Source organism: Cicer arietinum, chromosome 2 (genome assembly GCF_000331145.2).
Source record: "Cicer arietinum cultivar CDC Frontier isolate Library 1 chromosome 2, Cicar.CDCFrontier_v2.0, whole genome shotgun sequence".
In the NCBI taxonomy this organism is placed as follows: domain Eukaryota; kingdom Viridiplantae; phylum Streptophyta; class Magnoliopsida; order Fabales; family Fabaceae; genus Cicer; species Cicer arietinum.
Window position 1 is genome coordinate 1,977,246 of NC_021161.2, and position 15,759 is coordinate 1,993,004.

At 23.9% G+C, this 15,759-nt stretch overlaps 1 protein-coding gene across 1 annotated transcript; it reads right to left on the minus strand.

Moving 5' to 3' along the window:
• Window positions 1-11,408: 11,408 nt before the first annotated feature.
• On the minus strand, window positions 11,409-12,824 carry LOC101488692 (zinc-finger homeodomain protein 11-like). The gene has a single exon (XM_004489338.4). The coding sequence runs from the start codon at window positions 12,551-12,553 to the stop codon at window positions 11,585-11,587; it is 969 nt and encodes a 322-aa protein (XP_004489395.1). The 5' UTR covers window positions 12,554-12,824; the 3' UTR covers window positions 11,409-11,584.
• Window positions 12,825-15,759: the final 2,935 nt, after the last annotated feature.

Below are 15,759 nucleotides of genomic sequence, written 5' to 3' on the forward strand. Positions count from 1 at the left end.
ATATTATATATATGTATGGATCAAGAGCATAAAAATAAAATAAAAAATTTATTAAAAAAATAATTATTTTAACTATATCTATTAAGTTAATTGATAAAAAAAAATTGACTTAAATAGATTATTTGTTAAACTGGATTTATGATGTTTAAGTCGGTTAAGTTGAATTGACTTAACATGACGAAACTCTGTTAAGTCGATTCATAAAACGAGTTAAAAAATAATATATTTTTTAAGTTGTTTCCTGTTAACTCGGACACGTAACTTATTTTAAATATGCATTTTCACCAACTTAAAAAAGTAAAATTCTACTGCCCTCAAGAAATAAGTAATAGAACTATGCTAACCAAATTCAACAAATCTCTATAGACCCTCCAATTTTTCAAACCTTGAACATGAAAATAAATATATCCTCTAATGGAATAATTTTTCAAATCTTCCATTTTTCTATGTCTGAGAGTTAAGAATCACTCCTACAATTTTTTTGTTTTTTTGTTTTTAAATATAAACAAAAATTGAAGCAGCTATTTAATAGCGCAAATTTATATATATGTCAAACCTGTTATTCAAAATTTCTAGGTTTGTCCTTGTAGAGTACTTCATTTGTCTAACAATTAGTATCCTTTAAGATTTTTGCATACATATTAATAAATGTAAGAAGAAAAATATATTATTTTATCAAACTATCTATTTTAACTATTGGTGTATTTTTTACTATTATTAATGTAAAATATAGTAATGTTTTTGAAACTGTGTATATAGTAATTATTGAAATGTAGTATAGTAAAAAAAAATTATTAAAGTTACATTGATAATTGTAAATAACATTGACAATATTTTTGCTAAAATGACACTCATTGTAAGATAGAAAAAGTGATTATTATCTGGTCACTTTAAATTTTTAATGCAGTACTCCTTTTGTTCTATAATAAATAAACCATTTGCATAAAATATTTTTCAAATAAATAAATTTTTCAATTTTTAATGCACCTTTTTTTAATTATATTCGTTAAATTTTTTTATAATCTTAAATTTTATCCGTTATTTAATACTACTTGAATTACTTTTAATTCAATATTATTTTCTATGCATCTACGGTGATTTTATTTATATATTTTTTAAAATATATATACATAAAATGAGATTATTATGAAAAAATTGAGTAGTATTGTGTTCAACGAAAATAGTTAGTCCAAGGAGAACTTTACTTCGTCTAGATTCCTTGTTTTGTGTGCTCAAACTTTTTCTAAAGAGTTGACCTTTGTAACTTCCCCCAATCTAAACTTCTCTTCTCCCATACCACCCCAAATAATACTCCAATATAATGTCACATTTAATACACCCTTCCTTATGCAATAAATATGATTGAACACCCAAATACACAGCACCATTTTTTGGGTTATTACAATTACCAATCAATCTTCTACACTTCTACAAAACCTCATCACTTGTGAGATTGATTTTATTTATCCTCGATGTGCTCAAAAAAATTACATATGTCTATTGAGTTGACTTAATAAAATATTAGTAGACCGGTTGTGAAGGAAGTTTGCCCTGATAATATTTGAAGTTAAATTTGCATAAAAGTCATCAAATAAAAAAATTTGAATGTGCATAAGAAAAATAAATAATAAGATATTGTTTAGTAACGTGGATAAACTTATTTATAGTTTATAAACTTTTTGGATAAAGACTTCATTTGATAAAATTAAGTTATAATTTAGTTGATATTTAAAAATCTAACTAATAACTGAAAAATTGACGGATAATTAATAATTTATTGTTGAAAAATTAATTAATTAAAATTCAAGTGTTTAATAAATTTAATTTTTAATAATATAAAATGACATAATTATTTAATTTAAAATAAAAAAAATTGACATTTTTATCTAATGTCTCTTAGGTATTGTTTTACTCTATTTTTATTTTTTAATTAATTTTTCTATTTTACTTTATTTTTATGGTAGAAACCCAAGAAAAAATACAATAAAACTTTGAAATAAAAACTAGAACCATAAAATTCATTTACTTTTTTTGCTACATCATTTACTTTTTTTATTATAATATAAATTTAAATATTTCTCTAAAAGTTTAGCAAACTCCATATGTATAAATTGTAATCGTAAAAATAATGCAATTTATTTACTATTTATAATTTGACATAAAAAATGAATTTAACTTTATCACAATGATAAATTAGAAGATCAAGAAATAATAATAAATATGACAATACATACCTTAATCAATTTATGGTAAGATGAATAACATGAAATTTCTCTATTTTTTTTTAGTTATTTTAACAAGTTATTAAATAAATTGAGTACTTTGTTCACCAAGAAGAAGATATATGTATAGTTGTGAACTAATGTGTGAGAGAGTGGTGTGTGAGTGGGTAGTTATTTTTTACTACATAAGAATAAAAATAATAATAAAAAGAAAATAATAAGGTTATAAATGAAAAGAAAATGTAAATAGCGTCTCAGAATAAGCTATAAGCTGGTGAGAAAAACTTGATTACCAAACACATATATTTTAATCCAACAAGCTTGTAAGCTAGTTTATTGGCGTTACCAAAGAGTGTCTAAATGAGAAGTGTTTGGTAAATAAGTTTTTCTTGCAAGTTCATAGCTTATTATGAGACTTTATTTCAAGTAGAGTTTGAGCTTATAGTTTTTTATACATTCTTCTATTTATAACTTCATTAATTTATTTTTATCATTTTTTATATATAAAATGTAACTGTCACTATCTTTAATATATTTTTATTACTTCTGATTTTTTGTTCAGAGCGGTACCCAAAAAAATCACAGCAAAAAATGTAGCTTAATGTATACCAAATGTCTATGTCACATAACACAATTGACAAAGGCATGCATGAATAGAGATTGACTCAATTTCTTTAATTCATTTCCAAAATAACTCATAAAATCTTTCATCTGACAAGAAATTCATAAAGTTAAACTTACTTTTTATGCCAAATTATAAACCGTAAAATAAATTTCTTTTTACGATTACTATTTATGCACATGAGATTTGTTAAACTTATAGAGAATTATTCAAATTTATGTTTATATTATAATTATAAAAAACATGTAACTGAAGTACCAAAAAAATAAACAAATTCCATGGTTTTTTATTTTAGAGTTTTGTTATATTTTTTGGATTTTCTATAACAAAAATCATAAATGAGATAAATATAGTAAAATAAATAAAGGAGTAAAAATGAGAGATGTATCAGATAAATTGTGCAATCATATTGATAGGAGAATAAGTCGAGGAGAAAGGTGGAAATTATAAGATAATATAACTAACTAACAACATAGAGAAGAAGAAAACATAAGAAATAAAGTATAACAATGTGGAGAAGAAGAAAACATAAGTAGGAAAATAGATTAAGTATAAAAAAGAAATAGATTGACTAAAACAATTGGTAAAAGATTGAATAAAAATATCTCACTTTTTGTTATTTTAAATTAAATAATCATGTCATTTTATATTGTTAAATGTTAAATTTAACAAATACTTTAAATTCAATTAATTAATTTTTCAGTTATAAATCATCAACTATCAGTTATTTTTCAACTATGAGTCAGCTTTTCATTTATCAGCTAGTTTATAGCTTAATTTTATCAAACAAAACCTAACTTTTATCTAACTATGAGTATATATGAGTTTAACACCAATAAACTTTTAGGCCTTTTTGACAAACCTTGAAATTTGTCTCACTAATGGAAGTATATTATTTGTGTTTTTTTTTTACTAAATATGGATTGTGTAATTTAGTTCTTAAAATCTATGGAATCATTCCATCCTTCGGAACCACTATGGCCTGCTAACCACCACTACTAACCACCACTCTAACTACTGTCGGATACTACTTCGACCACCACTTTATCTACCGTCAACTACCACTAGTCACCTATTTGACTATACTAAACACTTATCATCATCACTCTAACTTTCAGCGACCATCACTTTAACCAATGTTAACAACTATTTTTACTACCGTCTGCGACCACCGTGACATTGTTGACGATCATTCTAACTCTCGTAGTTCACCACTATCACCACAATCAACCACCACGACTAGAGCTGTCAAAAAAGCCCTCAGTTCCAAGGTCCCCTTATTTTATTTTTTTATTAAATCTCTAATATTAGGTCCCCTATCAGAATAATTTTTTTAAAGTTTCGGCACATTATTTCATGAGGTTTAAGGGAGGGGGCTCAAGGGAATTATAGGCCTCCAATATTTTGTTAATTTTGAGATTTTTTTCTTGAAAATTTTTGAATTTCATTTTATTCAAAAAAATATCAAAAAATATTTTTTTTCTCAAAAATATTGTAAAATCATTTATTCTCAATCTCAAATATCGAAAAAAAACTAAAAAATATTGTAAATCATTTATTCTCAATCTCAAAAATAAATCAAAAATTTTTTATCGAAAAAAATGATAATTTTTTATCAAAAATTTTTTATTGGTGAAAATATAGAAAAATTTTATTTCTTGAAATAAAATCGATTCTTTTTTTAAAAAAGTGGGCCTATAAGCTCACTAAGCCTACAAAATTTTAGGGGACTTTTAGTATGGGGGCTTTGTTTTTTAGGGCCTTTTAAATTATAAATTTTTTTTGACCCCTCTAACATGTAGGTTGGGACCAATAATTAAGAGACTTGTCAAATTGACGCTATAACCACAACTACCATCGTCTATCAATCACCACTTTATAACTACCTATTATCATTTTTGAGAACCACAACTTTCAATCATTATTATAAAAGTATCTTTAAAATTTAAATTACAATATTTAAAACAATTTATTTAAAAAAAAGTGTTTTTTAAACAATATAAAAGATGAACATTAATCCTATCTATCGAACTAACTTTTAATATTTATTTATAGAAAATAAAGATTTTTTTTTATCAAACAAAAGAATATTTTTATTTTCAAATATATACCAATTTAACATTAATCCAATCACTTTTAAAAATAAATAAATAAATAAAAACATTATCCAATCACAAATTTGATATGTCTCTGAATTTTGGGTCTCAAAATCATGCCTAATTAACGACTAGTCTACTAGTACTACATAGCAAATTATGTTTTTGTCAACAACAAAAAAAACATAGCAAATTATGTACCTGTTTCAAGCTTCAAAGGAACACTGTTTGAGCACATTGTTGGTTATATAATAACGTGCACGCACGTTTGAATGTAACAGCACTGGAGGAGGGACCTGTCATCTACAGTGTAACCACTAGAACTAGAAATTATAACCGAACCGTAAATAAATTATAAAATAATACATACTTTAGAAGTTCCAACTTAGAAAATTAAAATAAGTTCATCTACCTAATCATGAAATTTAGGGGTCACATCATATCTCACCATAGTGTAATTTTTTAGGTAGGGACAGAAAGTTTGCCTATCAACACTATGTTGTGTAAGGTGTTAAACTCAGCTTTATTGACCATCCCTTAACAAAGTTAACTCACATATTAAGCAACAATACAATTTTAAGATAAGTGCATTGCACCATATTTATGCATTTATCTTCTTACTCATCAAAATATTAAGGAATTTTTTGGTAAATATGATAAGGATGTTTCAATATTAATTTGGTCGGAGACATATTGTTTTTCATAAATAATAAAATATGTTTATTCTTTATTTTCTTGGTAAACATATACTTTATTTGTCAACAAAATATAAAATATGGTTTGTCTCTAAAATTGTAGCACAGTAATATTGAAGAGTACCAAAAAAGAATTTTAGAGTTTGATCTATGCCCCTTTCGAATTCTATTTCCTCTTGACAATTTAATCATTAACATTACTTTGTGTATGAAAAATCTAACGTATTTCATTGCATTTTTTTTAAAACAAGTTTTTGCTTTTTATAAAATTTTAATATTTTACTTTTAGTTTTTATAAAAAAATTATATATTTTTATTTTCTAAAAGATTTCTCAATTCTGTTTTTGTCACTGTTTTCAAATACACTTCATTCAATTTTTTAATGATATTTTTTTACATATTTTTAAAATATTAGAAGAATATTTTAAAAAATAATAATAATAAATAATCAATTAAATATGAATTTTAAAATTTTGACACTTAAAAATTCATATCTAATTGATCTTCCTTTAAAAGTTCTAATTTGTTATAAAAAAAACTCTTATAATATTATAAATATTTATAAAAAAATTAATTTAAAATTTTAAATAATAATTATGAATTCACTTGTAAATAAGTACCATAAATAAAAATTTAAATTTTTTTAAAGACTTAGGATGGAGAGTAACAGAACTTTCAAGATTTTAAGAAATTAAAAACTAATTTAAATTTGTTTTATAACTTATTGAATTCGCTACCTTCCAATTCAGTTGAGTAAAGAATATAATATATACATAAAGGGAATACAATTTTTGGTAGTGTGTTTTCCTTAAATTAACCTTCCCGTTTTTTTTATCTCCCAAATCTTTTGTTTTTTTTTTTATTTTAAATTATCTTATCTTTTCGTAAAAAATTAATTTTTATTTTTATTACTTTATTTTTTCATAATTTGATTTTTCTCTAGATAAAATACATAATATATATATATATATAATTACAATAAATTATAAATGTGATATCATTTAATTTGGTGGATGATATTGTTAATTTTTAAATTACTCTTAACACTTTTTCACTTAATAAAATATTTAATTAGCAAACTACTTATAATCAATCAACAAATTGAAGTCATTTTATCCTTTTATACTTCTTATAGATCTTGGTACCCAATTTTTTGTGATGGTTAAATAATAAGATTTCTCCAACTTTTTAAGAAATAATTTTTTATTTCTGTTATCAATTATACAATTTTTTTTTTTAATTGCAATTTTGATCATTTTATTTTAATCAATTCACGGAATTGATCTTTATTCTAAAAATTGATAGTTTTTTTTCCCCTTTTCATATATTTTAAATAAAAAATAACGATTCAATATAAATGACCCACGATGCAATTATATAATATAAAATCATCTATATTTATTAATTAAATTATAAATATAAAAAATTTATGAAATTGAAAGTTAAATTTTAATGTTTTTATTTTATTTTATGGATGTTAATCATCCTATTATATATTACATTATTTAAAACATGTCATATTGCCAATTTTTAGTTAAAAATCATAAGAAAATATCAAAATTATCAATTTTTAAAACAGAAAAATCGATTTTGTAAATCATTAAAAATAAAAGGACTGAAATTGTAATTAAACATTTTTTTATATAAAGATTAGACATACAATTATATATACACGTAGTTTGATATTATTCTTGGATAATAGATTTGTTTGTATAAAAGAATTTAAAAATAATTTTTTATAATATTTTATCTTTGTTATAATATTTTGCTAAAAGAACTTTAAAAATAAATTATTAAATAAAAAGTTAATTTAAATAGTTTATCTTAAAATATCATTTTAAGTATTTCATTTCTTTGCTATAATTTTTTTTATAATATGATTAAAATGAAAAATTATTTTGAAAAACTTTTCATAAAAATTATATTTGAAAGATATTTTTTTTGAAAAATGTAATTTTTATCATATTAAAATATCTAATAATGAATATTTAGGTTAGTAAATGTCAAAATTATTATTATTTTTAAAAAAAAATTGAAAGGGGTTGAAAAGTTCATGACATAAAAATATTTATATTGTTGAGGATAAAAACACATGAGTTACTATATGTAAGTCTTATCTAAATTTTCAAATATTAAAGTTATTAAATTAAATACAATGTGTTGAAATTTGAATTCGAAATCTCGCATGTCACTTTCTTTAGTATTTGATCTACATTAAAAAATATTGAATATGTATTTGCTGGTGAAAGAATCTTTCTATAATATAGCAACCAAAATGTTACCGAAAAAATTGCAGGTAATAACAATCTTCATATCTAATGATCTATCTACAGTTATATTATTAAAAAAAATATCTATAATTGTAATTATCTCATACATATATACAGTATAGTTTAAATTTTTAAATATTAGTTAAATTAAAAATATTTTTTACATAAATCCAAATTTTACTTATTTCTTCTTGATGGCAGATAAAAGTTATGTAGCATTTCCTTTGTTTTGTGTTTGTACGGAGCTTGCCCCTTTTCTATCATTAAAAAAAATGAGATCATTTTGTTTGTTGGTTTTCTATTATTCTTTATTTTTTTTTATTCAAATGAATTTGTTAAGATGCTATGAATATATGTAGTATTTTTTTAAAATCAGAATGTTTATTTTACTATATCATCCCTGAAACTATTAGAAGTTTGAGCCAATCTCATCCATATTAATTAAAGTATCGTGTTTAAAATGACAAGTGAGTATATACATATAGCTTCACAAGTAAGCTAATTATGCAAACTTTTGATTTGGATTATTTTGAGAGGAGGTCGAGGAGCAACGTGTACAGTGTACTAATCTAAATGGAAAAGGTTAGCTTCTAAAAGATGTGATTCTGAGGTATCGATACCAGTGTATATTAAATAATTATTAAATATTTTGTATATTAGCATATAAGTAGTGTTTTCAATATATAATTTAAACTAGAAAATATTATTTTATCTCTTTAGATCGCATGTTAATTACTTTAGTTCAAATATTTTTTTTTAATTATTTGTAGTTTTATTATTTTTGTTTTTTTATTAAAAAAATAATATTAATTGATTTAAATTGTTAAATACATTGATACAATATAAAATTAATTTCATTTACGAATATAGTTACATCATATAAATTAATAGCGTAAAATAATAACATAACACAAAACAATAATATATTTATAAATATGATAAAATTCGAATGTTTTAAATATCTATAACGTTGACAATATTAAAATAATCGATTGAAATATGTAATTGATAAAAATTATTTTGTGAATCTAAACCAAAACAAACATAATACCAAAATAAGAAAAAGAGTCACACTAAAACAATATAAAAGAATAAAAAAAAATCTCGTATTCAAATATTGAATTTACAACAAAAAAAAACAACAAAAATTTAATTTATATAAAAATTATTTATTTAAATAAAATAAAATAAAATTTTTGAATGAATAATCTTAGATAAAAAATAATCATAAATCACTTATATCTAAAAAAGAAAAAAGAAAAATTAATCCCTAAAGTTTTACTGGTTGGTACTTATCGCTTATGTTTAACACAAAATTGTGCGATTTTTATAATAAACAAATTTTGTATTCTTATCACTTTTATTTAACACAAATTGTGTGATTATAATTATTTTGATAAAGAAATTTAGTAGTCTAATCACTTATGTTAACACAAATTGTGGGAATTTAATCCTTACTAGTAGATCTAAACACACTCTTTGCTAATCATTGTAATGTGGCTACATACTAAATTAAGAATATATTATTACGGATTATAAAAAAATATTCTGTAACACAATAATTTAGAGATTTTTGTTTGAGAGATTCTCAAGAAAATTATAAATTGTTTTTGTGTTTGTCAGTAACAAAAATTACTAAATTAAAAAAACAATTTTTAAAAATATTTTAACATTATTAGAATAATTTCTCATTTAAATATTTTTTAGTTTTTTAAAAATTATCATTTTTCTCAAAAAACTATAATAAAAAATAAAAATCTTCAAAAATAATTTTTTTACTAAATAAGTTGTAACAACAAACTCTAAGAGATTGTAAATAAACTTAATAAAAATGCAATATCATTCCATTTTGGAACACATGTCCTGAACAATGCATGTGGAATGAAATCAATGAAGGGAAATGATATACGACCAACTTCCCACAGTGGATTACTATTATTACATTTAGTTTAGTGGGAAATGAAACAATAAATCATGAATAACCCAAAATATCCCTATTTTTAAGGGAAATTTCCTCATCACCTACACAAAATATCCCTATTTTTAAGGGGCAATTAAGGATCAAGGACAAGCCCATGTCTCGGTAGTTAAGGGCATCCCCTAAGGACCCCACTCCATTCTAATCAAAACAAGATTAATGACTTCATCAATGACCAGAAAATCATAATAAATCCTATGAGTGGACCCAAAACAAATCATAAATTAATCTCTCTTTGGAATCAAATAATTTATTCATTTTTAAGTGAACAAAAACAAAACACACCCATATATAATGCGAGTGGAAGACATAACACGTTGTCTCTTTATTAATCTCTATGATTCTATCATATTCTTTACTATTTAAATATTTTGGTGTTTATCATAACTTTAGTAATTAATAATAATAAATAGATAGATCTACTTGCCTTAAAGGGAAAGAAGCTAAAAACATTTCCAATAACACATCAAGCATTTGGATTGTTGTATAAAATAAAGCAAGTTAGATTATATAGTATAATATGAGATTATTGTTTAAAAATAGCTATGATTAAGATTCTCCAAGACCATATGCTATAGCTATATTTGTAAAACGGCTGCATGATTGATTAGAGAGAATAATTAAAACCAATAAACAAGGTTTCTTTTGGAATCATAAGCCACATCACACGTTAAAGTACATAATTCTTTTTCCCTTATAGGCTACATAATCATATACTCCTATTAAAAAATGTACATCCACATCCTAATAGAACAAGATTTGTTTATGCTTCTTTGATTTGATTTTCTTCTTAGAATACAAAGTATACACAGAGATAGGAATAGAATAACACTTTAAATTCAACACCGCCATTAATAGTACTAAAAATCTATTTTTTTAAATATGGAAGTACTAAAAAATTCTTAAATCTACGTAGCAACACTTTCTGCCTCTATCTTTCGGACACAATTTATGAAGAAAAAAAGTTCATAATTATTATACTATTCCATGTCCGATCAAAGAGACTCATAATGCTTTACAATCATATTCTCAACAAACAAATAAATAAATAAATAAATAAATAACACACCCAATTCACACAAAAAACCAATCCCCAAAAACCAAAATTGAACTTGGAGAAGAGAAACGGCAAAACACATTCCAAAAAGGAGATTAAAAAATTACAAATAAAATACTAATATTTAATATATTAATATAACAAAACAGAAACATACAAGAATGTGGGTTGGTCTGATTAAGACATTAGTAATAATCAGTTTCTTACTAGTATTAATAATAAAATCAAAACATTCAATAATAATAGAAATAAAATTAATAAAAAATATAAAAGTGAACTAATAAGAAAACGAGATGTAATCCTCAATAAAATAATAATAATACAAAGAAGGGTTCATCTTCTCCTCTAACAAAATAATATCTATTAGTACTATTTAAACATTGCAAAAGAAAAATGAAGTTGATAATCATAATAATCTCACTAATTAACTAAAACTAAACAATCAAATAAAAAAATAAAAACAACTAGTTTGTTAACCCGAAAGTTGATTATCATAAATCTCATTAATCAAGAAAAACTAAACAATTAAATTGAAGAAAAAAAAAACTAAATTAACTAGTACCAACGATCTTAATTACTCTATAATAATCTAAACATATGAATTATTATTATTCCCTCTTTTTTTTTAATCTCATAAAAAAAGATCAAGAAGAAGAAGAAGACCCATTAGTAGTACTAGCAGCAACATTAGTCCCATTATTATGATTCTCATCATTCTCATTAACAGCACAACCACCACCGGAGACACCGTCCACGGCTGCTCCGGCACCGTCTCCGGCATGATCTGACAATTTTCTTCCCAAAGTGTTCTTATTGTTATGCATCCAAACTTTGAGAACACTTCTATCAACACCAACTTCATTGCAAAATCCATTAACCGTTTCTTCATCTCTTTTCTGCATCTTCCACCCAACACTTTCAGCAAATTCATGCATCTTTTCCTTCTGTTCTTGTGTGAACTTTGTTCTAAATCTTTTTCTATTAGTTCCCATCGGAGAGCTAAGGTTTACCGGCGCCGCCGTGTTTTCCGGTGGGATTGAGAGACCAACTCCGGCGCCGGAGAGTGCTAACAGCATATGAGGTGCTGATGGGTATGATGAGATCGGCGGCGGTGACGGCGAACTAGGACTCCGGGACTGAAAAAGTGGCGGCGGTGGATGGTGGCGGTGGTGAGGTTGATATTCAAAAACGGTTGAAATTGGTTCTTCCGGTTCACGGCGGTGAAAATTCCGGTGACAACCGCATGCGGCGCATTTTATGGATGTTGGGTCGTCGGAGGTGGCGGTTGGCGACGGCATGAATTCACAACAACCGTCAAGCGCGTGACCACCTAAAGTTGCCACGTGGTTTTTGAGACATTCTTTGTAAGTAACAACCATTGGTGGTTGAGCATGGTGGTTGTTGTGGTGGTTGTTTGTGTTTGGGTTGAGACGTTTAAGAACCCCATTTGAAAAAGTTATTGGCTTTGTTATGTTTGAGGTTGTTGTGTTTGTGGGTAGTTGTTGGATTCGGGTCGGGTTTTCTGATTCGGGCTCTGGTGATTTCGAACTTGTTAAAGATGTAATGTTTGTGTTTGTGTTTGTGTTTGTGGTTGGTGTTGTTATAACCTCCATAATGATAAATCTAACATCTAATTCAAAAAAAGAAAAACCTTACCTTTGTTAAGTTTTATAAAACCTCAATAAATATATCACATCACATACACATACACACTTTCCATGAAGAAGCTTTGATTTTGAGGCTCATACTACTATTATGAAAATTTGAGTGATTAAATTTATAAAGTAAAAAAAGAAGGAGGATTGAAAGGAGAAAAGAAGGAAGAGGGAGAGAAGAGAGAGAGAATTTTGAGTGAGAGAGGTTATGTTGTGTGACGACTGTTGATAATACAAATCCGGGTTATGTGGTTGTCCCTTCTTAACCACTTGTATTTTTTAACCCTAGTTCTAATCTATGGTTAAGTTATTGACCTTACTTGAGGTTAGATGTGAGTAATAAATATACCCTTACTCTCAATTTATTACTATTTTCTAATTATGCTATGAAGTTTTTTTTAATGATAGATAAATTTAAATATTGTAAGAATATTATGATATTATATATTTGATATGCATTATAAATATAATATTATTTTATCGTACTCTATATTTGATATATATATATATATAATAATAAAATTATAAAGAAATGTATATTATAATTATTATGATAAAAAAAATTAATTAAAAAGATAAAACAGAATAAGTTTTATAATAAATTTATAATATTATGTTGATTTATCAAATATTAAATCAAAGTAAAATGTAATAATTTATTATATCACAATTCTTATATCTTAATTATCATATTGTAAGATGTGTCTTCATTATCTATTATAGATATTAATTTTTTAAAATAATTGAAATTGATATAAAAATTAACTTCTTTCAACATACTATATATTTTTCTATACAATTATTAAATTAGATTTTATTGCTAACTAGTACAACTCATGTAGTTTCAATAATATTTGATATGATGGAATATATGTTGAAATTTAAATGTTTTTTTCTTTTTATTTAGTGTGTGAGAGGTTTGTTTCTAAACTAATAGAAGAAAAAAATTGATTAAAAATATAAAGTATTCCATTAAAGAAACAATAACATTACTCAAAAGAGGTTTAGGTGAGTTTTTGTAATAGTAATGATGAGTGGAAGTTGACCCAAAGAGTGATTCGCAGCATGGAGTTGGAATGGCCTGCTAAATTCTGAGCCCACTCATGTTAATTTGTCCAACTGGCAATAAAGGACAGCTTTCGCAGTTAAATCATTGTGGCTTATTTTAGGGTAAAAATCACTAACCTTTCAAAGGGATGACATTAAAATTTTCAATTTTCTATTTCGTAATTGTATATATTGAATATGACATTTTTGAAAGTTTTAAAAAAAATTTAAAATATTTATAATTTTAAATGATATTTATTTAAATTATATATTTTAATCTAAATTCAATATGTGATTCGACTTTAATTCATAATACTGAAAAATTATAAATTTTATATATTTTTTAAATTTTCAACGTTTAATTATTACTTAAAAACATCATTTTAATATAGTGAGCATAGAACTCAATAATATATATTTAATAAAAAAATAATTATAGATATTTATTAGTCGTGTTGTTGTGCTAAGTATGGAAAATCACCTAACAAATTATACTTCAATTTAATAAAATACTCTTTATTTTGAAGGCTATACTTAAATACACCTTTTACCTCAATCTTTTAAAACATTTTAACCCATTAGAAATGAGTAGTCTAATGATTTAAACTCTACTTAACGAATCATAAACACTACTTTGATTTTAATCACTTCTCTATACTTGAATAACCTCTTTTAGTAAAATTTGACATAATTAAATTTATAAATGGTGTTCCATTTACCTTCGTCTACTCCTCGCTTCTATCATATATAGATAGAGAGTTCATCTAACTATAATGAACCATATATATAATATCTATATAGTATATATTTAAAGTGTCTATACATATAATTGAAAGATTAAATCTTCTTCATATCTCTTTCACCCAAATTAGTCACTTATCATTGCATACAAAACTCATCCATATAAAATTTCAATTCAACATTATATACCTATGAATTGAAATATATTTTTAGAAAATACTATTTTATTATCTTATTGTATTATCTAACATTCAAACATAAATAAGGGTTTTTAGTCTTAAAGATAAATAAAAATAGTACTAATTCACATATTAATAGGTGGATGAATATTATTGTTAATACTAGATCGATACAATATGTTATATATATAATATATATATATATATATATATATATATATATATATATATCCAATTATTTTTATAATTATATGAGAAAAAGGATTATGCACTAACAACGTAAATTAATTTTATGCTGTCAATTAACATGAACCTTTAATTGTAGGATTATATCACATAATTGTAACTTCCAAATAAATAATCAATTATTCATGTTAACAGTCCATATCAAATTGTTTACAAATTGATGACTAACTGTTAAACCTTAATGTCATCATATTTTTAGATTTATATTGGATTTTTCAAAATTTATATAATTTTCAATTCTTTTTCAATAATATTTTATTTCACTTTAAGGCTATATATATATATATATATATATATTACCAAATTCATTTATAATTCGCGTTAACACTCAAAATGTCAAAAACGAATTAGTTACTGTATGTGATATAAGAAAGGATAATTTTTTTTATTGAATAATGGTGTAAGTGTATGTTTAGTTTTTACACAAAACTTATCAAAATCAAGGTAATTTCATAAAATTATATTTTACAACTTTAACAAATTACACGATAAATCAAACATGCACTAAATAAAATTATTTATATATGTCATTAAATTATAGTTCAATTAACAAATGTCGATATTATTATATTGAACGTTATGTTCTGAATTCGAATCTAAAATCTCGCAGTCGTGTGAGTTAATTATGTTGATGTTTATTATCTCTTCTAAGATTAAAAGAAAAATATCTATTAAACATTTGAAAATTAATATGTTTTGGTACTATCAAATTAAATCACTAATAGTTGAATGATAAGTAATATATGAATGAGTTTGACTATATTTTAACATATCCAAATTTAAAAAAAAAAATATTTTGAATCAATTTATTTAATTAAATGAAATTAAAATTAAATAGATAAACAAACCAAAATTTTTAATTTAGTCAACTTTAATAACATTAATATAAACAAATCAAAATAAATTATTGATCAAAATATTTATATTTTCGATACATATTATTTTTGTAGT

Bases quoted from the DNA above. Each gene is read 5' to 3' on its own strand.
- LOC101488692 (XM_004489338.4), bottom strand. From the start codon at position 12,553: ATGGAGGTTATAACAACACCAACCACAAACACAAACACAAACACAAAC.